This window comes from Mirounga leonina, unplaced genomic scaffold, assembly GCF_011800145.1.
Source record: "Mirounga leonina isolate KUSES-001 unplaced genomic scaffold, KU_Mleo_1.0 Mir_171, whole genome shotgun sequence".
Classification (NCBI taxonomy): Eukaryota; Metazoa; Chordata; class Mammalia; order Carnivora; family Phocidae; genus Mirounga; species Mirounga leonina.
Genome location: NW_023270436.1, coordinates 23,785,740 through 23,810,211, shown reverse-complemented (window position 1 = coordinate 23,810,211; position 24,472 = coordinate 23,785,740). Strand labels below are relative to the sequence as shown.

The window sequence follows — 24,472 nt, the reverse complement described above, 5'->3', positions numbered from 1 at the left end:
GTATCTTTAAACCAGGCTCTACTAAGAAGAGTAGCCAGGTCCACTGGCCCTTCTTTGTCAATGAATGAGATGAACACAAACAAAATCCAGGAATGAAGATAATTTACAGAAGTAAACTCTTCTTCAATAATTCTATTCTCTTTACCAACAGCTGGTTCAAGAATAGGCTTGTGACCCATTTAGGCCATAAGACACAAGGACAAATTGGGCAGTTTCTGGCAAATAGCTTCCCAAAAAGGTAAGATTCAGTCCTCGTTATTATTCTCTGGATGCTGGATGTGAGGCCTGGGACTACAGCAGACATTCTATGAGGGGAGCCAGCTGCTCAGCAAAGCCAACAAACTGCAGTGGACAGAGTTGCCTGATGAAAAAATCTGGATCTTCAATGGCATTACAGCTGCCATGAGCCCATCTGAGCTCTGTTACAACTTATAGGAGAGATCAAGTTTCCTTCTCACTTCAGCAGGTTGTTAAAGTGTTTGCTGTTAAACACAGTTAAAAGCATTCTAACTAACTAATGGCACAGAACAGGGAGTCTGTTAAGCTGTGCTAAAAAAAATCAGGAAAGGGGCACATGGCTGGCTCAGTTGGTAGAACATGCAGCTCTCAATCTCAGGGTCATGAGTTGGAGGCCCATACTGGGTGCAGAGATTGCTTAAATAAACAAACTTAAAAAAGGTCAGGAAAGAAATGGAATATGTAACCATACAGGAAATTTGAGCCATGCTGTGACAGCCAAACCACGGTAGTCTTGGGGTCCATGAAGAGAAAGCCTTTACTATAGAAATGCCCCTCCTTAGCAGCCCTACCCCAGACAGTATTCCTCTCCCAGAACCCTCAAGTCTGAGCCCAAAAGGGAAAGAAAGGAAAATGGTAGAGTAATGCTCTCCTCAACATCAGGGGGCCACTGATAGGGGAAGAAGAGGATGCTGAATGATGGAAGCAAGGCCTGTTCAAAGCACATCCTGAGGTTTTTGATGAACAGGATTTCAGCAACCTCTTCTACCCAACATCCTGGCAGTGCTAAATTCTTGCTCAATGATGTGAATTTGAGCATGAGGATTTCCCTGAAACACCCAATATTTGCTCTGGTTGGAAAGCAAACCTTGCTGGAAATCCCATAGCTCAGAAAGCCAGCGTTTCTCTAAAGAGCTGGGGTAGGCTCTAGATTTTGGCCTCTATCATGAATGCACCAGTGATATCAAGGCCTACAGCCTACAAAGCGACTGGGATACCAGGCTTTCTCCTGGGCTGGAGACAGTGCTAAGCCCAAGCTCCAGGAAGACAATCAGAAAAACAACTATTACTAAGGTAGCATGAATAACAAATACTGGAAAAGGCTGAGTCCTATGTGGATAATCCCACATCCCCATCCCTCACAACCTGCTAGAAGCTCTAGCTCACTTCAGCTAAAATCAAACTCTGTCTTCCTGCAAATCTGTTTCCACTCCTGATTTTCTCAGGGACTACCCTTCTCTATCATCCCCGTAATCCATACTGAAATAATCTTTTACTTCTTTTTCACCAAAGAGGAAGTTAATCAATTACCAAGTTTAGACTTCTGTGTACCTACCTGACCACACCCTCCCTCTGCCATTATTCCCACTAAACCAGTCTACCGCACAAAGATTATTGCCAATCAATTTCCCAGTATCAGGGTGATTCCCTTTATATTCCTGTATTCCCAGCCCAAGACCTCTAATTATGTCCTCAGTACCCTCTTAAGTAGTCTTGACCCACCTTTCCTTCTAACATCCCACCTTCATACATATACATGTGTACACACAAACCTGCTCTGCTCAGGTAAATGAAAGGGCCCAGTGATAACAGCCAACATTCACTAAGTACTTCTATGCCAGATACTGTGCTAAGTATTTTACAACTACCACCTCCCCTAATACTAACAGTCTCCACTCCAGAAGGTAAGTGCTATTACCATCTCCATGTTACATGAGGAAACAGTTATAGAGGTTGTGTAATTTATGCAGGGTTTCACAGCTCATTAGAAGTGGCCATGCAATTCAAACTCTTGATGTGTCTGATTAGAGTACTTTACTCAACTGCCACACGACACTATCTCCCACATGGACCAGCCTTGCAGGAAATAATCAGTTAACTTACATCACGTCCTTCCTCATTCCAGTATCATCTGCGAAAGACCACTTGAGAGGAGTGAAGGCCACATCCAGTTGGAAGGGTTTCCCATGACTAAACATCAAATAAGATGTTGCAGTCACATTTTTATCCATTTCACACTTAAGACCAAGCTCCAAGTACCCCTTCTGCAGATGTCTCACTGTACATATACCCATCCTCATTCAGTCCAACCCAAAACAAATTCTGACAATGACACATGAACTGCACATAGCTGGATGGCCTACCAGGTCCTTTATGCAGTTGAATTTACAAGGTGACACCAAGTTAAGACAAAGTTCTAGCTTGGATGCCTTCATCTCCCTCCCCTGAATCCTGATCCACTGGCTGCCAAAGCTCGAAGGGGTTTGGGGTAGGGTGCTTGGTCATGGGAAAAGCTGCTATGGTTGGCCCAGCACATGGGTAGAGGGGAAGGTTTCATTTCTTCACAATCTGAATGACATCCTCGTCCTCCAATGTATGATCTTTACCCACTTTTTGAGGATTGTGTTTCACAGACAGACCCCAGACCAGAGCGCTGTATGGAAGGGAAAAAAAAATAGTCAGTGTAAATAATCATCTCACTTCTACCTTAGCTACCAGGGTGCCATCTTTCTGCTTAGATTTAGCATTCCAGCTCTTAAGAACCATAGGCTTGCAACATCGTCCCTCCCCAGTCAAGGACCATTCAAAGCCCACAGGCATTAGCTTCCCCAGCAGTATGGCACAATGGAGCCTTCACATACAAAGTGGCAAAGACTTCTGAAGTTGTGTGGTTCCTCTTGTTCCAGAGCCAATTTAGGAAGGTCAAAGAGAAAAAACAAACGAGAAATGTGACAAGACTAGTTTAAAATTAAAAGGAGAAAGCATGGGTTTGATATAGAAAAATACTCTGAAATAATTCGGATTAGAAACTGGTTCTTACAATGTCAGTTATAGATTGTTACAGAATACCAGTTTTTATTGGGTCTACTAAAACCACCAGTGCGTACTAATAAATATAGGGCCTCCCTCCTTAGCCATGCAAGCAAAATTCTCTCTCCCTCCCAAGACACCGTAAGTGGTATGTTCTCCTTTTTTGGAATTTACGAAGGTAATTTTTTTTTTTTTAGGATTTTATTTGAGAGGGAGAAAGTGAGCGAGTGCACAAGAGCAGGGGGAGGGAGCAGCAGACTGAGCCAGCTGTTTTTTTTATCTATCGGCCAATACTAAAAATATGTTGTGCTAGTGATGGAAATTGGTGAACAAGACACTGAGACCTGCCTCACAAAGGCTAAGAACTATGTACCAAGGGATAGAAAATGACAGCCACATTGTTATTATATTGCCTTTGCAACAAAACATCTTTAAAAACCTATGTTCCACGTGCCTGGGTGGCTCAGTTCATTAAGCGACTACCTACAGCTCAGGTCATGATCCCAGGGCCCTGGGATTGAGTTCTACATCAGGCTCCCCCTGCTCTGCAGGGAGCCTGCTTCTCCCTCTGCCTCTGCCTGCCATTCCCCCTGCTTGTGCACTCTCTATCAAATAGATAAATAAAATCTTTAAAAAATAAAAAATAAAAATAAAAACCTATGTTCCGGGGCACCTGGGTGGCACAGTCGGTTAAGTGCCCGACTCTTGGTTTCGGCTCAGGTCGTTATCTCAGAGTCGTGGGACAGAGCACCACATAGGGCTCCCCACCATTTTGGTACTGTTTGCATTTTTTTCTTACACTTAAGTGCTTCTTTTATTTTATTTATTTATCTGACAGAGACAGACACAGCGAGACAGGGAACACAAGCATGAGGAGCAGGAGAGGGAGAAGCAGGCTTTCTGCGGAGCAGGAAACCCAGATGCAGGGCTCGATCCCAGGACCCTGGGATCATGACCTGAGCTGAAGGCAGATGCTTAATGACTGAGCCACCCAGGCGCCCCTAGGTTTTTTTTTTATTATTACAAAGATTATTTACTTATTTGAGAGCAAGCGAGAGAGAGAACATGAGCAGGGGGAGGGGAGAGAGAGAGCAGACTCCCCACTGAGCAGGGAGCCCGACGAGGGACTTAATCCCAGGACCCTGGGATCATGACCCAAGCCGAAGACACACACTTTACCAACTGAGCCACCCAGGCGCCCAGAAAACTAGTTTTTAGCAATCATATTCAATGCTTGCAGTAACATCAGTGCCTCCCATTTTGTTGATGGCAATGTAAACAGGTCCAGCCCTTGTGGAGAGCAATGCAGCAAAACATATCAAAGGCCATATTATCATTAACCCTAGATTAAAGAAATTAAAAGGGAAAGGTCTGTGTGTGAAGACAAGAAAACTACGTAAAGTAACAATAAATAGGAAAAATGTTAATAAAAATGATGTGAGTCTTGTAACAGAAAACACATAGTATATGTGCTGCCGAAGCAAGCACTAACAGAAAACACATAGTAAATGATTAAAGGACATGTGCATGTATTCAAGGACACAAACAGAATGCAACAAGGACAAATGTTACAATTAGTAGGTCTAAAGCTGAATTTTTTCTATTAAGATGGTTAAAATGCTATTTGTTCCATAATTTAAAAAAGGAAAACAGTGACCAAATAAAATTCTATCTGCTTTGATGTCTTTTCTCCAAAATATTTTTCTCCCCTCTCATTTAATTCCCTCATTAACTTACAGTTCTAGAGGCTGAGAACAGTGTTCTGCCACCATGGAAGGCAAGACCTATATAGAAATCTATGAAGTCTGAAAAAGGAAAATAATCTAACTTCACAAGATTCTCCTTCACTGACTCAAGTATATGCCAAAATGTAAAGGTCTGAGGATAGTGGAAATTAGCACCTGCACGTGGAATACAGTTATTTTGGATAAAAGGAATGCGAAGTTTAATAAAGGTCTTCACTCTTTCAGTATTCTTAGGATCAGAAACTTTTTTTATCTTAATTCCAGTTAACAGTGTTATATTAGTTTCAGGTGTACAATATAGTGATTCAACATATATCGCCAGTGCTCATCACAAGTGCACTACACTCCTTAGTCCCCATCACCTATTTCACCCATCCCCCCAACCTTCTCCCCTCTGGTAACCATTAGTTTGTTCTCTATAGTTAAGAGTCTGTTTCTTATTTTCTTTTCTCCCCCCTCTGCTCGTTTGTTTCTTAAATTCCACATATGAATGAGATCATATGGTATTTGTCTTTCTCTGACTTATTTCACTTAACATTATACTCTCTAGCTCCACCCATGTCATTGCAAATGACAAGATTTCATTCTTTTTTATGGCTGAGTAATATCCTATTGTATGTATATACACCACATCTTCTCTATCCATCAACCGATGGACAAAAAATTGTTCTTGATAACTATACTACAGTTATGTGAGCTGATAATGTTAGAATAGTGGTAAGGCATATAAGGAAACTCTTTGTACTATTTTTTCAACTTTTCTGTAAGTCTAAAATTAGCTCAGGGGTGCCTGGGTGGCTCAGTTGGTTGAGCATCCGACTCTTGGTTTCGGCTCAGGTCATGGTCTCAGGGTCGTGGGATCAAGCCCTGTGTCAGGCTCCGCACTCAGTAAGGAGTCTGCTTGAGATTCTCTCTCTGCCCCTGTCCCCACTCATGTGTGCATGCACGCTCTCGCTCACAAATAAATAAATCTTTAGAAAAATAAAATAAGATAAATAAAATTAGTTCAATTAGCTCAAAATAAGATGTCAGAAATTTTCAGCCTGTACCAGCAATGAAAGTATATGAAGGAGATTTAGGGGCATTTACCTATGCTTAAGGTTTAGAGGGGGTCTCAGTACCCAGTGGAGGCCAATATGATGCTGGCAAGGAAAATTAACATTCATGTTTGCCAAGAGGAAGACCAATTAACAAGAGAAAATCAGAGCCCTGTGTACTGTCAGCCCACTGACCTGACAAGGCTTTTAGAGCACTTCCTGCTCCAACTTGGCATGGTTTTAGGAAGATACTGCAGAGTTCTAACCAAGCAAACTTTTTAGCAGCCCCCCTGATGCCATTTTCTTTAATGGTAGCCTAAGAATTGCTAGTTAGTGGAATCAGGAGCTCACAAGGAAAAGGCACTACATGCCCATGATACTTACTATTTAAATTCTTTGATAAGATTTTTGTGAATCTTCATGCAGAAATCCTCCACCGTAGTTCTAGAGTAAGGCAGCACCACTGGGGATGTATAATCTGGCAATTGGCCTTTGGGTTTGGTGTAACTAGAACAGAGAGGGAGCAGAGGTTGCCTACTTCTTGGAATGTTTCATGGACTGAATGCAAATCAACCCTCCATCACTCCTGAAAAGATCAGACACAGATAACCTCCAATTAAGGAAGAAAGTGTCCTCAATATGGCCTAGCAGATGACAGAAATTAATTTATTTATATCTCCAAAAGGAGTCAAATTATGCACTAAGCTCCAGACGGTATCATTTTAGGATAGTCTGGTTTAATTCCTACAGCAATATGACCCTTTCCACTAAGACTTACATTCTCACTAGTTTCAGATAGTCCCAGATCTTTTCCAAGAGGTCATCAAAATTCCAGCGGTGATGGGCAGAGATGGGTACACAGTGAGGCACCTTATAGATGATATCCAATTCCTCAATGGAGATCTGATCAATCTTATTCAACACATAGATACAAGGGATATAAACTCTATAGAAGTAAAAGAAAAACAGGACATTAGTCTGGAGCTGTTGACAAGAATGTCAGTGTGATTATCAGCATCCCCTGGCCCAGGACCCCAAATCAGAGACTGCAAAACATAAGAGGCAGATCAACCCCTTAACCGCCTCCAAAAGGCTTCCTACCAAAGTAAGGCAGAATATCCAAAAAGTGAACTATGAGTTGAGAAGTAACAAAACTCAGGCCCTAGTCTCAGCCATGCAGCTAATTGAGAGGCATCATAAGGAACAAAAGCTTTGGAATCACACAGACTCAATCTACTCCCAGCTCTGTCACTTCCTAAATCTAAATACCTTGGGCAAGTCTCAGAGTCAATTTCCCACAAAGTTGTTTTACAAACTGTAAATGTAAATATATTTTTAATAATGTATTTCATGATAATTTTTAAAATAAAAAACATAACATCTAACAATATCACAATCCTAATGTCCATATCAATATGGCAGTAAGGTTATATTTATAGCAAGCCACAACTTTTCAGGCTTTAACTGCTCACTTATACAGTGTCTAACTCAAAGAAATGGCCTTTGTTTTCAAATGAGAATCAAATAAATCCATCCAATAAAATAGGAACAAATGAACAGGAAAGCAACTAAACAACATTATGCTCAAATGCCAGGAAAAATTTTAACAGTGGCTTAAATTATTATTTTTTTATTATTATTTATTTTTTAATTTTATTTTTATTATTTTTTATTTTATTTTTATTTAATTTAAAATACTAATATATATATAATTTAAAATACTAATAATATAAATTTTCATGGAATAGGGCTTCAGCTACAAACCTTCAGGTTACACTTGGAGAGAACAGATACAGCGCAGCTATATGATATATGATATGATATGATAGCCTATAGGATTTCTCAGATGGATTAATTCTGACAGAGCAGATTGGGAACTACTTTCTTCCACCATCATAGGACACAGCTTAGGAAATGGCCTAGTTGAATTTGACTAACATAATCAAATTTCAGAGCAAAGAAGAATGTTAGAAATCAAAACCAACCCTTCAATTTACTGCTAACAAAACCAAGGCCCACTACTATTTGAGATAGTAGCACAGCCAGTTAGAATCTATGTCTTCCAGATTCATAATCCAATACTGTTTCCACTACAAGGCTTCAAATTCAAACTCGGGCACCAGACTGTACACTTAGTCATACCTGTTTCCTTCTACCACGTCGATGAGGTCATCTGCTGTGGCATCACTACGCAGTGTCACATCAGCATTGTGAATTTTGTATTCAGCCAGAATGCTCTTCACAGTTTCAGCATCCAGCTCACTCTGAGGGCACTGAATGTGCACAGAAGACAATAATTGGTCACAGAGCCAAAAAAATTTCCCAAAAGTATCTATCATTATACCTGGATAATCCTAAGGTACAAATTCATTTCTAAAATCTGTTATTCTGGATGAGAAGAATTGACTTTTATTAGAAAATACTTAAAAACTAATAATCTGGGTGCCTGGGTGGCTCAGCTGGTTAAGCGACTGCCCTCGGCTCAGGTCATGTTCCTGGAGTCTCGGGATCGAGTCCCGCATCGGACTCCCTGCTCAGTGGAGAGTCTGCTTCTCCCTCTCACCCTCCCCCCCATGCTCTCTCTCTCAAATAAATAAATAAATCCTAAATAATAATAATAATAATCTTTCCAAACTCAGACGAAGGTGCTGTGGACTGAATCACTCCCACCCAAATTCATATGTTTATACTCCTAACCCCAGTATCTCAGAATGTGACTGCTATGGTTAAAGATAGGGTCTTGAAAGAGGTAGTAACTACGTGAAAATGAGGTCATATGGATGAACCCTAATTCAATGTGACTGACATCATTAGAAGAAAGGGAGACTAGGAAACAGACACACAGAGGGAAGACCATGTGAAGGCACAGGGAGAAGACAGCCATCTACAAACCCAAGTAGAGGCCTCAGAAGAAACCAACCCTGATCTCAGATATCTAGTGCCTCCAGAATTAAGACAAAATAAACTTCTGTTGTTTAAGCCACCCAATCTATGATACTTTATTATGGCAGCCATAGCAAACAAATACTAAATGTTCAAATTCAAACATTATGACAGGATAATGAGAAAGATCTTCTGGGCAGGACAGCTTAACTCTGTGTTAGTCATATCATCTGGACCTCTAGAATGTTAAATGTTGTAGGAAATTCTCAGTCCTCAATTCTATTACTTAGAAGCAAGCAGAACTGGACAGAGTTGATCTCTCCTTCAATCTGAAAGTTTCTTTACTTGGCTTCCAAGATTCCAAACTCTCCCAGTTTTCCTCCTTCTTCTGTCTAAAAAAGTCTTATTTGCTGATTCTTCCCATCTCCCAACCTATAATCACTGGAGGGGGGCTATAAGGCTCAATCCTTGAACCTCTTTTGTATTTATACTCATTTCCTAGTTATCTCAGCTAAGTTCATGGCTCTAGAGTTGCTATCCACCAAATTTACATCTCTAGCCTAGATAATTCCTCATGTCTATTTGATGGTAATACGTGGGTGTCTAGCAATCTCAAACTGAATATCCTAATCTTCCCCTCCCCTCCAATCCTATTCTATTCAAAGTCTTAACATTTTAGTACTGAGAGTCTATTGTTCTAGCTCAGGAAAAAACCTTATAGTCATCTCTCTCACAAACCACATCCAATCTAGGTGTAATTCCTACCAGCTACTTTCAAAATCTTTTGATAATCAACCACTTCTCATCACCACTGTTACAACTCTGGCCTGAGAAACATCACTTTGTGACTGGATTATTGCAATAACCTCTTAAATGGCTTCTTTGCTTCCATTTCTTATATTCTCTCTTTTTTTTTAAGATTTTATTTATTTATTCATGAGAGACAGAGAGAGAGGCAGAGGGAGAAGCAGGCTCCCAAGGAGCAGGGAGCCCGATGCAGGACTCGATCCCAGGACCCTGAGATCATGACCTGAGCCAAAGGCAGACACTTAACCATCTGAGCCACCCAGGCGCCCCCATTTCTTATATTCTTAACACAATCCAATCTATTCTCAACAAATAGCTAGACTGATTCCACCAAAACCTAAATCAAATCATGTTCACTCCATAGACGGGAACCCAACCAATAGTTATCCAACTCCTGCAAAGTAAAAGTACATATGCTATGACTTCATCTCTTACCACCCTCCTACTTGCTCACTCTGCTGTTCCTCAAATATGCAAAGGCATGCTCTACCTCAGGGCTTTGCACTTGGATATTCCCTCTATATGGAATGCTCTTCCCCAGGATATAGCTTTTGTTCACTCCTTCACGTCACCTCAGTGAAGACTTCTCTAATCAACTCTCCCACCAACACTCTCCATCCCTTTTCCCAGTTTATTTTTGTCCTTAGATTTATCATCGTCTAATATACTGTATTAACTCATTAATTTTGTTTACTACGTTTACACATAGAATGTAAGGAAATAGATTTTTGCCTATTTTGCTCTCTCTTCCAACTTACCCCCCCCTGCCCAATAAGAGCCTAAAACAATGCCTGGCTCATGGTAGGCGCTCTATAAATCTGTGTTGAATGAATGAAAATACAAGATATTAGCAGCCATCTACTTCATGTAAGCATTAAAACTGGTCTATACTCGGGGCGCCTGGGTGGCTCAGTCGTTAAGCATCTGCCTTCGGCTCAGGTCATGATCCTGGGATCGAGCCCCGTGTCAGGCTCCCTGCTCTGTAGGAGGCCTGCTTCTCCTTCTCCCACTCCCCCTGCTTGTGTTCCTTCTCTCGCTGTATCTCTTTCTGTCAAATAAATAAAAATCTTAAAAAAAAAAAAAAAAAAAACTGTCTATACTCCCATACCACATCAAATAAATAACCCAAAAGAAGAAATGAAGTTAAGTCTGAGATTGATTCTTGTCCTACTCTGAAAGTCATTACAAGGTCATTGTGTTACCTCTGTAATGCTGGCAGAAGCCAGGTAATTTCCAAAGGTCAACATCCCTGTGCCTCAATCCACTCTCGACCCCAGTCCCTTCAGCAGCCTGCCTCCTATCACCTTCACTTACAGTGGCCGTGAGATTAATGCCTCCTTTATCCTTCTTCTTAAAGCCAATGTTGGGGGGTTTGCTGTTCAAGCGAATGCCAAAGCCTTCCAGCTCATTTTCAATTATCTTTTTGTGTCCCAAGGGTTTCAGGACATCCAGAACAATCAGGATCAAGTTACATGTTCGGGCCACTGAAGAATGGAAAAAAATAATTTATATCCAAGCAAAACTCACTAAAGACTTAACTAAGCCAAATACTCAAAAGCTGGGGTGGGGGCAATGGAATTCCATTAAGACAAAGGATTTTTTTTATAAATACATAGACACACATGAAGTTCTTAAGGTTACCAAATTCTATGCCAGAAGTCAATTTGCAATGTGTGCCTGGTTTTCCACTAGTACATCTAGATGTGTTAACTTCTAGATATACTAGCAGAAAAACAAGTCAGAATAAAGATAAGAACCAAGCAATAACCTAAATCCCAGAAAAAGTTTAGAAAGATTTAAAACAGTAAGATTCTAAAACCGTAAGACTAGTCTTATGTCTACTTGGCATATTTTTAGTCAACTTTATTATCAGCATAATTATACATATACACACGTATATATTACATATGTATTCCATATATATTATCAGTGTAATTTACAAAAAACAAATTGTGTCCATGTTAAGCATATGGTTTAATGACAAATATATATACCTGTGTAACCACCACAGGCAAGCAAGAGAGAGAACATTTCCATCACCTCTGAAATCAATCTTCCCCTTGATTCCCATTCAACCACTGATCTGCTTTCTGTCACCACAGGTTTGCATTTTAAAAAATTTCATATAAATGGAATTACACAAAATACGGTCTGTGTGCCTGGCTCGCTTAATTTAGCATAATGTTTCTGATATTCATCCATGAGTAACTCCTAATACATAATTCTATAAATAGCTAAATTAATAATTCAATATAAGAGTAGACTAAAAATATTTTCAGACATGAAAAAATAATTTACCTATCATTCATCCTTTTTCTGGAAGTTTACTAAAGACTGTGCTTCAGCAAAACATGAAAATGACCCCAAAAAAGACACTGACTCCAGGAAACAGGGGATCCCACACAAAAACACAAAAGGAAGTCTCAGACTGATAACCATGCAAAAAGTCTATAGCTGCACTGTCCAATACAGACTCCACTAGCCACCTGGGGCTATTTAAACTAATTAAAATGACATAAAATTTGAAATTCAGTTCCTCAATTACACTAGGCTCATTTAAAGCACTCAATAACCACACACGCCTAGAGGCTACAATACTGGAGAGCACAAATTCAGACCACTTCCTCTACTGGACAGTGCTGATCTAGAAAGCAACCAATCCAGATTAAAGCAAGAAGACAGGGTACACGAGGGTACTGTCAGGGTTGTGGGGAAAGAACGAAATCACTAAGACTGTATTTGGAGCTATATTTAACTATACAGAAAAATACTGACTGATAGGCATTTGATCTGTGAGAACATTTGAAAATTAGCAAACACAGAAAAGTAAATAAAACAAAACAAAAAAACAATTAACTCCATGAAAAACAAATTTCAAAAAGACTTCAAGAGAAAAGAATTAGCACTGAACAAAAGTTACATATTCGTTACATAATAATGTAAACTATGACTGATAAGTTAACTAAAAACTGTGATATAATTTATTTTAAAGAAAGGAGAAGGCAGCACCTAGCTGGCTCAGTCAGTGGAGCATGTGACTCTTGATCTAGGGGTTATAAGTTGGAGCCCCATGTTGGGTGTAGAGATTACTTAAAAATAAAATAAAAAAAAAAGAATGGGAATAAAGGTATAGAGTGTAAGAGAGCTAATTCTCCACCATAACATGAAATCAATAGATGATATCTAAAATTAATTAATCGTGAAATAGCAATATAAGCATAATATCTGAAAATATGAAGGTAAGTAACAGAAGAAACAGTTGAAGAGTTGATAACAGTTGCCAATGGGGAATGACAGTGGAGGTGAGGAAAGGTGGGGAAGCAGATTGTTGCAATTTATGATGAGCCTTTTATAATATTTTACTTCAAGTAAAAGAAGAAAAGAAGGAAAGGCATGGGTGGGAGTCAGGAAACCCAAGTTCTAGTTCTGAATCAGCCACAACCAGTGCAACAGTGGACTGAAGCACTTCAATTCTCCCGTCCTTAGTGTTTCTCCTCAAATGGAGATCTGGACTGTTACTCTCTGAGGTCCCTTCAAGTTCTGACATTCTACTCCAGTAAGAAGTCAGATAAGGGCCGCCTGGGTGGCTCAGATGGTTAAGCGTCTGCCTTCAGCTCAGGTCATGATCCCAGGGTCCTGGGATCGAGCCCCACATCGGGCTCCTGGCTCAGCGAGGAGCCTGCTTCTCCCTCTCCCTCTGCCTCTCTCCCTGCTCATGCTTTCTCTCTCTCTCTCTGTATCTCTGTGTCTCAAATGAATAAATAAAATCTTTAAAAAAAAAAAAGAAGTCAGATAAAACTACGCCCTTCCCTGTGTAAAATCTCTTAAGTCCAACAGTCCCCAACTAAAGGAATAGTGCCCAGTAAAGGGATGATATCCCAGGATGGTGGCCCTGGACCACTCACCTGCAATGACTTGACGGCCTCTACCTTTCCCATCCTTGGCACCCTCAATGATACCTGGAAGATCCAGGAGCTGCAAGATTAAGGATAGGGTAAAGGCGAGAAGGGAAAAAGAAGTCATAAATCTGAACCAATCAAACAGAATGATTTATTTTTCAAGTATCCAAAGTATAAAAGATCCAAATCCAACCTTCCTTATAAGTTGAGTGTACATAACTTTTACTATGTTTTTTTTTAAGATTTTATTTATTTGACAGACAGAGACACAGGGAGAAAAGGAACACAAGCAGGGGGAGTGGGAGAGGGAGAAGCAGGCTTCCCGCTGAGCAGGGATCCCAATGCAGGGCTCAATTTCAGGACCCTGGGATCATGACCCAAGCTGAAGGCAGACGCTTAACAACTGAGCCACCCAGGCGCCCTTTACTATGCATTTAAATGTCAGTTTTTTATATACTTTTTTAAATGCAAGTTTTTTTTTTAATATACTTTACCTAGTTTAAAATGCCTAACAGCCCTGAGATAAGGATATTAGCTGAGGTTCACAGAGGTTAAGTGATTTGCCCAAAATCACAATCCTAATAAATCAAGTAAGATTATGGCTCACATTTTGAGGGCCAAATCCATTATTCTACATTAATATCTTCTAGGGGCGCCTGGGTGGCTCAGTCGGTTAAGTGTCTGATGCTTGATTTTGGCTCAGGTCATGATCTCAGGGTTGTGAGATCAAACCCCACGCATGGAGCCTACTTAAGATTGTTTCTCTCTCTCTGCTCCCCACCACCTCTCTAAAGTAAATAAGTAAATAATATATATATAATACATATATATTTTTATATATAATATTAGAACATACATATTATCTTCTAATATTCCTTCTTTTCAGAAAGTTGAGCCTCCACATCAATTCCTTACTGTAGATAATAGTTGAATCTTGATATTCACGTGATACATACTGAGAGCTCTGCAAATCCTCCAAATTCCCCAATTCACAAAAATTTCTCCAGTCATTCTTAATTAGGCGAGCACATAATAATCACCTGTAAAACCATCAAAAATGCAGATATCCAGGGCGCCTGGGTGGCTCAGTCGGTTAAGCAACTGCCTTTGGCTCACGTCATGATCCCAGGGTCCTGGGATCGAGCCCCACATCGGGCTCCCTGCTCGGCCGGGGGTCTGCTTCTCCCTCTGACCCTCCTCCCTCTCATGCTCTCTGTCTCTCATTCTCTCTCTCGCAAATAAATAAAATCTTAAAAAAAAAAAAAAAATGCAGATATCCAAGCCCCATCCTTACAAATTCTAATTTAGAAGGGCAAAGGAGGGTTCAGATAGTGATCTATATACTTCAAAAGGTTCCACAGGTGACTCTGATGTGTGTCCCTAATTGAAAATGACTGCTTAATTGCCCAGAAAATGCAGTAAAGGGAAAAACTTCACAGAATTCATAGTGTATGTACATAACAATGAGAACAGAAAAACCAACTTTTGCACACAAATCAAATGCACATCTCAGCAAAACTACAAACTATTAGTTATACCTTAAAGAGTCCATTGAAAACAGTTAAGAGCATATATAAAATCTGAAAATATCAAGGGTCCTCTGTATGGCCAATATTGAATTATCCACATGAACGGACCAGAACCAGAGTGGCAGCTTATCAAAACATCATTTAAAACCAGTCTTTGCTATAAGCCTATCTGACATTATAAAAATATACTTTACATTAAATAAACCACAATGGGGGCACCTGGCTAGCTCAGTTGGAAGACTCTTGATCGCTGAGTCTTGATGAGCCCCACAATGGATGTAGATTACTTACAATGAATAAATTTTTAAAATAACTAAACCAAAATGAAGAAACTAATTCAGGAGGTGCTCAGACAGTTCAACTTTTCCTTTCAAGAGCCTACTCAAAGTTCCTCCCTATTCTTCACTAAATAAATGTTACATCCTCTAAGACTAATACAACACACCCAACTGAGCTACCCTTTTATAATTTATGTTGAATACATCAGACCTGACTTGGAAACATTAGTTATATTGATTTACAAGGCTACATGGGAAATAATGAGCACACCAGATCTTGATTTCTAAACACCATTTTCCAATAAAAGAAACTAGAGCTCCTTCAGAAGTGGTTGATTTCAGGCCTGGAGCAGGGAAAAATCTAAGATTAGCATGGAACATCATGTCATGCCAAAAAAATAAGAATGTATTCATAAAAAGATGGGGGCTTATGGAAAGTACACAGGAGCCAACCTGAAGGAGTTCCTAATTATCAAAGCTGGAACAAAACGAGTAACAAAATAATGGTAGTACTGGATTATAACCCATAAAATAAAATAAATATCCACAAGCCCACATTGATACATATTACTGAATAAATGAGAGAAGGAACAGCTCTTCCAAATAGCAGAATTCTAATTAATAGCATGTAGTAAGAAAGAGAAAAATAAAGATTTGGCATTAGGCAAGAAGCAGAGTAATAACTGTTGCAGAGAGGATCCAGATGGATGCTAAAATGAGTGGGCAAGTTTGAGAGATAGGATTTGTATCTTCTCAAAATACCTCTTCCAAGATATTTAACTACAAAAAAAAGATAATAATTTTTTAAAAAAGAAAAATAATAGCTTTACAGTAGAGAAATCCTGCAGATACCACCAAACTGATGGGACGTCAACATCACCAATTAAGACATATAACATCATGAATCCTGTAAGATGCACTGAGAAGGACACACCATCATTTCATTGTATTCTAGACAAAATACTTAATACCTCAGTCTAATTATGAGAAAACACCTGACAAACCCAAACTAAGGGACATTCTACAAAATAACTAATCAATACTCTTTAAGTGTCAAGGTCTTAAAGGACAGGACTGAGAAACTATTACAGATGGCAGGAGCATAAGGAAGAATAACTAAACGCAACACAGGATGATCCCCAATAAAATCTTGGAAAAGGATGTTGGTGGGAAAATTGGTAATATTTGAATAAGAGCTGTAGTTTAGGGACTACTGCATCAATGTTAATCTATTCCTGACAATTCTGTGATTATGTAGGATGTTCACAAAAGGGACAGCAACATGAATGATACAAGAGAACCTCAAAATAATTATGTTGAATGAAAGAAGCCACCCAAAAGAAAGTATATTTATATTTACACATGGTCTTATTTATATAAAACTCAAAATATAAACTAATCTGTACTGATAAAATGTAGATAAGTAATTGCTTGGAGATGAAGGGGACCAGGAGGGAAGGGGCATGCAGAAACTTTTGGGGATGGTGTGTTCATGATCTTGATTGTGGTAATGTTTTCACCAGCATATAACTATGTCAAAACTTAGCAAACTGTATACTTTTCTGCAGTTTATTGTATGTGAATTATACCTCAATAAACACGTTTGAAAAAACAAAAAGTTCATCCATCAGTTGTTCCTAGAAATTAAGTCTAGAGTCTACTTCTTCAACTCTCCCAAAGATTCTACAACCTATTTCTAACACTTAGTAAATCCAAGTCTGCTAAAAAATATATTACTTCTGCTAAAAAATATATATATACACATACATACACATATTACATCAGCAAAAGGCTTTAATGTATATTGAGCCTAGCTAATGTTCTCAAGAACTCAAAAAGGAAAATCCATCTGGATAATCTAAAACTCTTTTTTTTTTTTTTTTTAAGATTTTATTTATTTATTTGAGAGAGAGAGAGAATGAGAGACAGACAGCATGAGAGGAGGAGGGTCAGAGGGAGAAGCAGACTCCCTGCCAAGCAGGGAGCCTGATGCGGGACTCGATCCCGGGACTCCAGGATCATGACCTGAGCCGAAGGCAGTCGCTTAACCAACTGAGCCACCCAGGCGCCCAATCTAAAACTCTTAAACCTAGAATATGGCTTTAAAAGACTGTCTGAAAGAGAGAATATTACACTAAGAGAAAAGAGCACAGGCTTTCTAACTATCTCAACTGAAAACAAGGAAATTTATTGAAGCCCCTACAAAAGTAAAAAAAACCTAAATTTAACTTTTCTTGACAGGGAAATATTTTTAAGGTTACATCAAACTATTTAAATGTGGCAACTAAATTTCAGACAATATCAAGGTGTTATGGCTGTAGACATAGCAACTAAATTTCATTCAATAAAATAACCTATGCTTTACATATCTGAATTTCATATTACAACCAAGAGATAAGAAAAGAACATATATATTTTTTTAAATCATGAAACTGTAGGATTTTAAGAATTCAATGTTAGGGCGCCTGGGTGGCTCAGTTGGTTAAGCGACTGCCTTCGGCTTAGGTCATGATCCCAGGGTCCTGGATCGAGTCCCACATCGGGCTCCCGGCTCAGCAGGGAGCCTGCTTCTCCCTCTGACCCTCTCCTCTCTCATGCTGTTTCTCTCTCGCTCGCTCTCTAATAAATAAATAAAATCTTTAAAAAAAAAAAAAGAATTCAACGTTAAACTAAAACTCAAATGCCTTTAAAGGTTAAAGCAGTTAAATGTTCAAGTCAATTATTTATATAGGACAACAGGAATCCCAGGGACCCTAGAAAGTTAAAATAAGCCCCATAATTTTTAAAACTGAACATCCATTCTGCAGGCTAATCTTTGCCTATGTGATAAGTGGTGGTTCAGTCACTACTTAAAACACCTCCAGACACAGTAATTTATTACCTCAAGAGGTACCATTCCATTTTCAGGCACCTTTACTGTTAAAAACATCATCCTTCCTAACAAAAAACCAGAAATCTCCCTCCTTATAATTCTTATTAAATGGTTCTAATTCTGTATACCTCTCCCTCCATGTCACAGATAATGAGTACTCTGCCACAAAACAGCAATTTAAAAAACATTCAAGGGGGGGCGCCTGGCTCAGTCATTAAACGTCTGCCTTCAGCTCAGGTCATGGTCCCGGGGTCCTGGGATAGAGCCCCACATCGAGCCCCACATCGAGCCCCACATCAAGCCCGACATCGGGCTCTGGGCTCAGCGGGAAGCCTGCTTCTCCCTCTCCCACTCCCCCTGCTTGTGTTCCTTCTCTCGCTGTGTCTCTGTCAAATAAATAAAATCTTTAAAAAATAATAATAAAATAAAAATAAATAAAAAACATTCAAGGTTAGTCATTTTCATCCTGTTATGTACATCTTAACTTGGTTTCTAGAGAAAGTCAGGGGGCGGGGGGGGAAGGAGAGTGCACAGGCAGAAAAGAAACCATCACACAAAAAAGGGGGGAAAAAAACCTAACAGGTCAGGAGACACTGAAATGAATGCTTTGTAGGAAAGACAAGGAAAGAGAGGGTTAAATAGTTCTTTATTCTGATATACTCAAAAGCTCTGAAAGAGGTGTCAAGAACATCTCATCAGGGAAGAAGTTATTCTCTGAGCTGCCAAAACTGTGATTATCACCAAGACTCTAAAACCAGATGGCATCAAGCAGTGGTCCAGATATGCTCAAGCATCCTCATTCTTGTTATATACATTTGGACATGGAATCCCTGAAAGGTCCATGTCCCAACACAGTCTCTGCATGGGCAGGGAAAAAAGCCATTGAAAATACCACCAGGACACTGGTCCCTTCCTACTTCAGATTAATAAAGAAGCACAAATGCACATCACAACTCACTGTGTAGCTCAGGAGGGAAAACAAATGCTTTTACCAACAATTGCCAAAAAACGAGCCAAGGTACTCTGGGGCACCACACAGAACTTAAGGGTACCATGGGCTATTCTAAGTTTTCAAGAGAAACAATTCTTGATATATGTCAGACAATAAAGGAACTACTAGCTCCACAGAGCTCTCAATTTCAACATTACATCCTACTACATTGCTTTCAATTACGTCATATCCAAAACTTTGAGAAGTTAGACTTTTTCATCAGTTGCTATAATAAAAAAGCACCACACAAAAATCAATGTAGACAAGGAAACAAATGTGGTTGTATCCAATCTGATTCCAAAGTTTGAGAAGTTATGTGATACCCAACAGTGCACACATCCCACTGGTAAATAAATAACTGTGGCGGTAAGGACATAAATACTTAAGTTGTTTGGACCTAACAAACGGAACCATTACGTATTTCTTTTGGCCTGGGGCGCGTTAAAAAAAATTACTGGAACAAGAAAAGGTGTCAGAAAATAACTACTGAGACACTAAGGGTGCTGTGAGCCAAGAAAGCCTGGGAACCTCCAGCCTAGATTCAAATGTCATAGAATTCAGAATCTTGCCTTCTTAGCTGTGCAGCCAATAAGAATATGACCCATTAAAGCTTACATTTACATACACCTTCTTTCATACCCAAAGGGACTCTTCATTTGGTAGCCCTAAATCCATCACCTATCTAAGAAAAACTTCTCAGGACACCAACTTCATTAGGCCTCACAGACAAGAATTATCTTCTAAAAAGGATCTCACCAAAAAATACAAAAATAAAAAAAAGGATCTTACGTTATTTCTTTATTAAAAAGTTTCTGATGGTTCCTAGCTACATATAAGATAAAAATCAACTTCCTTAGCAGGCACACAAGGCCATTCATAATTCAGTCCCAACCTACTTTTCCAGATTCAGTTTCTACCACTCCTGCCCCACGCCTCAGCTTGCACCACAGCAAGCTATTTACCATTATGGCTGCCTGAAATTGCCCTTCACCTTCTCTGGCTGATGAAATTCTACTTGAACTTCAAGACCCACCTGCATTGTCATTTTCTACCTGAAGCTTTTTTAGTCTTACCAGACCTTCCCCCAATATCCTCAGGTGAAAAAGTAGTCCCTTCTTTCTCTGTGTTTTCACAAACACTATCCCACTGTGTTATGTACTGTTCTATCTTCCTTGCTAGAAAGGAAGGGCCTAGTAGATCAAAGATCAGGTCTAACATACAGAGAGCTTCTTAAATGAATGAAAGAATGGATTTCTTCCCGTCTGTGGCCTACCGGCCTGACTCACCTGGATCTTGGCACCTTTGTATCTGATGACACCAGGCACAGTGGTCAGAGTAGTGAACTCATAGGCTGCCACCTCAGAATATACCCCTGCCAGGTTACTAAGCAGTGTTGACTTCCCCACTGATGGAAAACCCACAAATCCAATTCGAGCATCACCTGTCTTGGCCACATCAAAACCTAAAATATCAATAAATATCAAAAAGAAGAGGAAAGTTATCTCTTAAAGTGCTGAGATTCATGAAATTCCTTTCACATTCTGGTAGCCTATCTATCTAGGACATATTTCTCCAACTTCTCCAACTTTCTCTCCAGAACTTAAGCAAACAAAATAGCAATTAACATTGTTTATTTATTTTTAGATTTTATCTATTTATTTGAGACAGAGAGAGAGCACAAGCAGGAGGGAGGAGGAGAGGGAGAAGCAGACTCCACGCCAAGCAGGGAGCCGAAGGCAGATGCTTAACTGACTAAACCACCCAGGCGCCCCTAACATTGTTTAATGGAATATTTATTTAGAAACTTTATTCCTCTACCACTTACACTATTATACACCTTTCTGGTACCCATAGTATTTAACACTCAAAGATTATCTAATAATTGATCTAAAAATGGGTGGGGCGCCTGGGGGCTCAGTTAAGCTGCCAGCCAACTCTTGATTTTGGTTCAGGTCATGATCTCAGGGTTAAGAGATCAAGCCCAACATTGAGCTCTGCGCTCAGCACAGTCTGCTTATCCTTGCCCCCTCCCCCCGCCCCCATTTGTGTGTTTGTGTGTGTATGTGTGTGTGTGCTCTCTTTCTCTCAAATAAATAAAATCTTTTAAAAAGGGGTTTCTTCATATGTGGAATATAAGAAACAAAAGCAAAAAGAGAGAAACAAAAAATGAGACTCTTAAACATAGAGAACAGATGGCCACTAGAAGGAGGGGGGGATGGGTGAAAAAGGTGAAGGGGATTAAGAGCCCATGTATTGTGATGGGCACGGAGTAAATATTGTTGAATCACTATATTGTACACCTGAAACTAATATAAGTTTGTTAATGTTACTAGAATTAAAAACAAATTTAAAGTAAAAAAATAAGTTTTTAAAAAATAAAATAAAATAAAAATGGGTCTCTTTTTTGTCTTACAAACTCTAGGAACTATGTGACTGACTGGATTTCTTTCTTTCTTTTTTTTATGGCTGCAAACAACTTCAAAGCCAAATTCGTGGCCCTTCTCTAGGAAGTATAGACTTTATGACATTATTTTTGGTCCTAACCTTATCTCTCTTGGGTTCAAATTATTCTTCATACCTTCACTTCCCTTTGCATCAATTTCCTTACTTATTTTTTACCTTGTTGATGTATGTATTTACATATTCCTGTAAGCCAATGAAAACCTGTTTTGGATCAATATTAGGATATACATAGGGGTGCCTGGCTGGCTCAGTTGGAAGAGGATGCAACTCTTGATCTCAAGATCTTGAGTTCGGGACACATGTTGGGTGTAGAGATTATTTTTAAAAATAAACTTAAAAAAACACAGGATATACATAAAACTCTAGTTTATCACTTAGACAACATTCATTTGCCTTTGAAACCAGCAGAACACAATTCATGAATTAAGGATTAGAAAATACAAACCTACTATCATAGAAATTTTAAAATTACTTTTAAACCATATACCTATATTCTTTTGACAGAAATTACACCAAAAAAAAACACAAAAAAACAAAACCAATATTGAAGAAAAACACAAACCTTCTCCTGGCCCACCACCACCACCACCTTTTGGGGTAATGAGCTCTCTACGAAGCTTAGCAAGGCGAGCCTTAAGCAGCCCTAAGTGGTGTGCTGTGGCCTTGTTCTTTTGAGTCCGAGCCATCTGTAAGAGAGGAATCACAGCCATAAATCAGAAGCAGTTCCTACAAGGTAAAACATCCAGAATGAACGCTCCCCCAACTGGGAATGATTTTCTTCTAGATCCTACCTGATGTCAATATGTCCATTTTAGTCAGACTTAAAAAAGAGTGAAAAGTCATTCTCTTTATTACCCAGCCCATTCCCCTCATTACAGAGCAAACAACTGAGGCCCAAAGAGAAGAGACATGACCAAGGTCACTGCAATTGGCACCCACAAACTAAAACTCAGCTGCGGAGTCCTTTTCTACTGCTTGAACCTGGTATGCACCATCTGATATAAGGTCACCACTTTCCGGATTTTAAAGAGCTCTGAGCACTTCAGACAATAGAATCACACAGTAATTCAGGTGGAATCAATAGCTACTGCAGATGTTATCCCACATCCATTCCTGGGAGCAATACTCTGGGAAACGTGGTCTTCAAAGTAGAGACTGGAGAGAGGAGGATGGGTTTTGGGAGATGATGAAAGATACCGAAGTGCGTGAGCGGATCAGGGCTGGAGCAGCCGGGCGGAGAGGACTGCGTTGCTCACAGAAAAGGAGGACTGAGAGGATCGATGTTCGGACAGGAGCCGAACACGGAACGGGGTACCGACCAAGGAGCAGGGGTGTGGAACGCGGGCCCCGGCTGAGGGGAGTCGAGGGGCTCCAGCAGAGGCTGAAGGGAGTCGGGGAACGCAGGACCGGGAAGAGGGGAGTCGGGGGACCCGGGCCGGAACTAAGCGGAGTCGGGGGACTCAGGGCCCGGATGAGGGGAGTCGGAGAACGCTGGGCCGGCCCTGACGCGGCTAAAGGGAGTATAGGCAAGAGCAACGCTACCTAAAAAGGAACACTCCGAGGGAGAGTGAAGCGCCAGCTGTGCCTATTACCTCGGCTTCGATCTCCGCAATCTTGGCTAAGGTGCTGCTCATGGTGGCGAGTCACGCGGCGTTAGGGGGAGAGCGCAGTAGCCTCCGCACAGACTACTTCCCCTCACACAACCGCGGGGGTACCTGACAAGGCCACCAGGCGCTACTGCAACGCGCAAGCGCGGTACTTCCTACTTCTCGCGAGAGAGTTCCGCTCGAGGCTCTCCGCGAGATGTACACTTTGGGGTGGTCTCCTCCCCCTCAACCAACCCCGCCCCGTCCCGCGAGCCAGCGCGGTGTCATAGAGCCCGCGGGAGTGGGGGCCAGAGAGGCCGCCCGGGTCTGTGCCTCCCCGAGCGCGCGGAGGGTCGCGCGCCGCTCGGCCCCGCCTCGCCGGACCTGCGCCCACGCACTGTTCCGCGCCCGACGTCAGGCCCGTGGTGCGGGAGGAGTGTCTTCTCGTTATTGCCGCCTGGGCCCGCAGCCCTTCGACCCAGGGCGTGAGCGAAAGGCGCACTCAAGCCAACTACTCCTCTTCCTCGCCAGCAGCGACGGGCCCTGAGGCCCGCTATTCACAGCCAGGGAGAGACCCCGGCGGACTCCTCGGCCTCGTGGACTGAATAGAGACTAATCTTCAGAAAGGCCTATCTGGCCCACTTGGGGGAAAAAAAAAAAATGCCCCCTTTCAATCAGTCAAAACTATATTTAGGTGTCTGTTTTGTTTATCCCCAACCCCGAGTACAGTGCGTAGCACGTGGTGAGCCTGCAGTAAATGGGTGATTGATTGAATAATTGTCGGAGAATCAGTGCTTGCAACATAGCTTGTAATACTGAAAAATTTGAAGCTATGTTAATGCCCATCAGGGAAATGGATACATAATGGTACCTCTATGCTGTGAAATACTATGGCAACCATTAAAACGTCGATCTGTGTGGTCTGACTGGAATAATGTCCAGGACATACTGTTTAAAAAAGAATAAACTGCACCTATGTTGTGATCCCATTTATTTTACTTTTAAATGAGTTGTTTATATAGGTGTACTTGTATGAAAGTGCATTGTTTAAAGGTCTGAATAAAAGCATACAGCCTCAAGCTCTTAATGGGAAGCAAGGAAAGAGGGAGAAAGACTTTTCACTTGTTACTCTACGTATCTGTGTCTTTTGAATTTTTTAAAAAGATGTATGTTATCCATGTATTACGTGTGTAATAATAAAATTAAAAATTTCAAAAGACTCCTCTTCCCCCAAGTGTCTTGTGAAGAGGAAGCCAGGACATCCAGGAGCTATGTGCTGGTTTTGAAAGCTGCTTCCTGTGGGATCAATGAATTCTTGTTGATAGATTGATTGA

General features: G+C 40.5%; 1 protein-coding gene across 2 annotated transcripts; it reads right to left on the bottom strand.

The window, feature by feature from the left end:
- Positions 1–2,227: 2,227 nt before the first annotated feature.
- On the bottom strand, positions 2,228–23,316 carry DRG1 (developmentally regulated GTP binding protein 1). Of its 2 annotated transcripts, none has more exons than XM_035017423.1 (9): positions 23,145–23,316; positions 22,115–22,238; positions 20,376–20,551; positions 13,426–13,495; positions 10,835–11,004; positions 7,973–8,103; positions 6,609–6,776; positions 6,215–6,337; positions 2,228–2,671 (listed from the first exon to the last, which is right to left on the bottom strand). In XM_035017423.1, exons 1-9 carry the CDS (start codon positions 23,184–23,186, stop codon positions 2,572–2,574), a joined length of 1,104 nt encoding a protein of 367 aa, XP_034873314.1. In that variant the 5' UTR covers positions 23,187–23,316; the 3' UTR covers positions 2,228–2,571. The 2 variants fall into 2 exon arrangements, with proteins under 2 accessions (XP_034873314.1, XP_034873316.1); XM_035017425.1 differs by having other exon boundaries at positions 23,095–23,184.
- Between the last annotated feature and the right edge of the window lie 1,156 nt (positions 23,317–24,472).

What these genes read in the sequence shown, in the direction of transcription:
- DRG1 (XM_035017423.1), bottom strand. Translation starts at nt 23,186, where the DNA reads ATGAGCAGCACCTTAGCCAAGATTGCGGAGATCGAAGCCGAG. An exon ending in TTGCGGAGATCGAAGCCGAG is followed by an intron (nt 22,239 to 23,144) that starts GTAATAGGCACA and finishes CCTCTCTTACAG; the next exon opens with ATGGCTCGGACTCAAAAGAA. An exon ending in GCATTAATCTCACGGCCACT is followed by an intron (nt 8,104 to 10,834) that starts GTAAGTGAAGGT and finishes GTGCACATTCAG; the next exon opens with TGCCCTCAGAGTGAGCTGGA.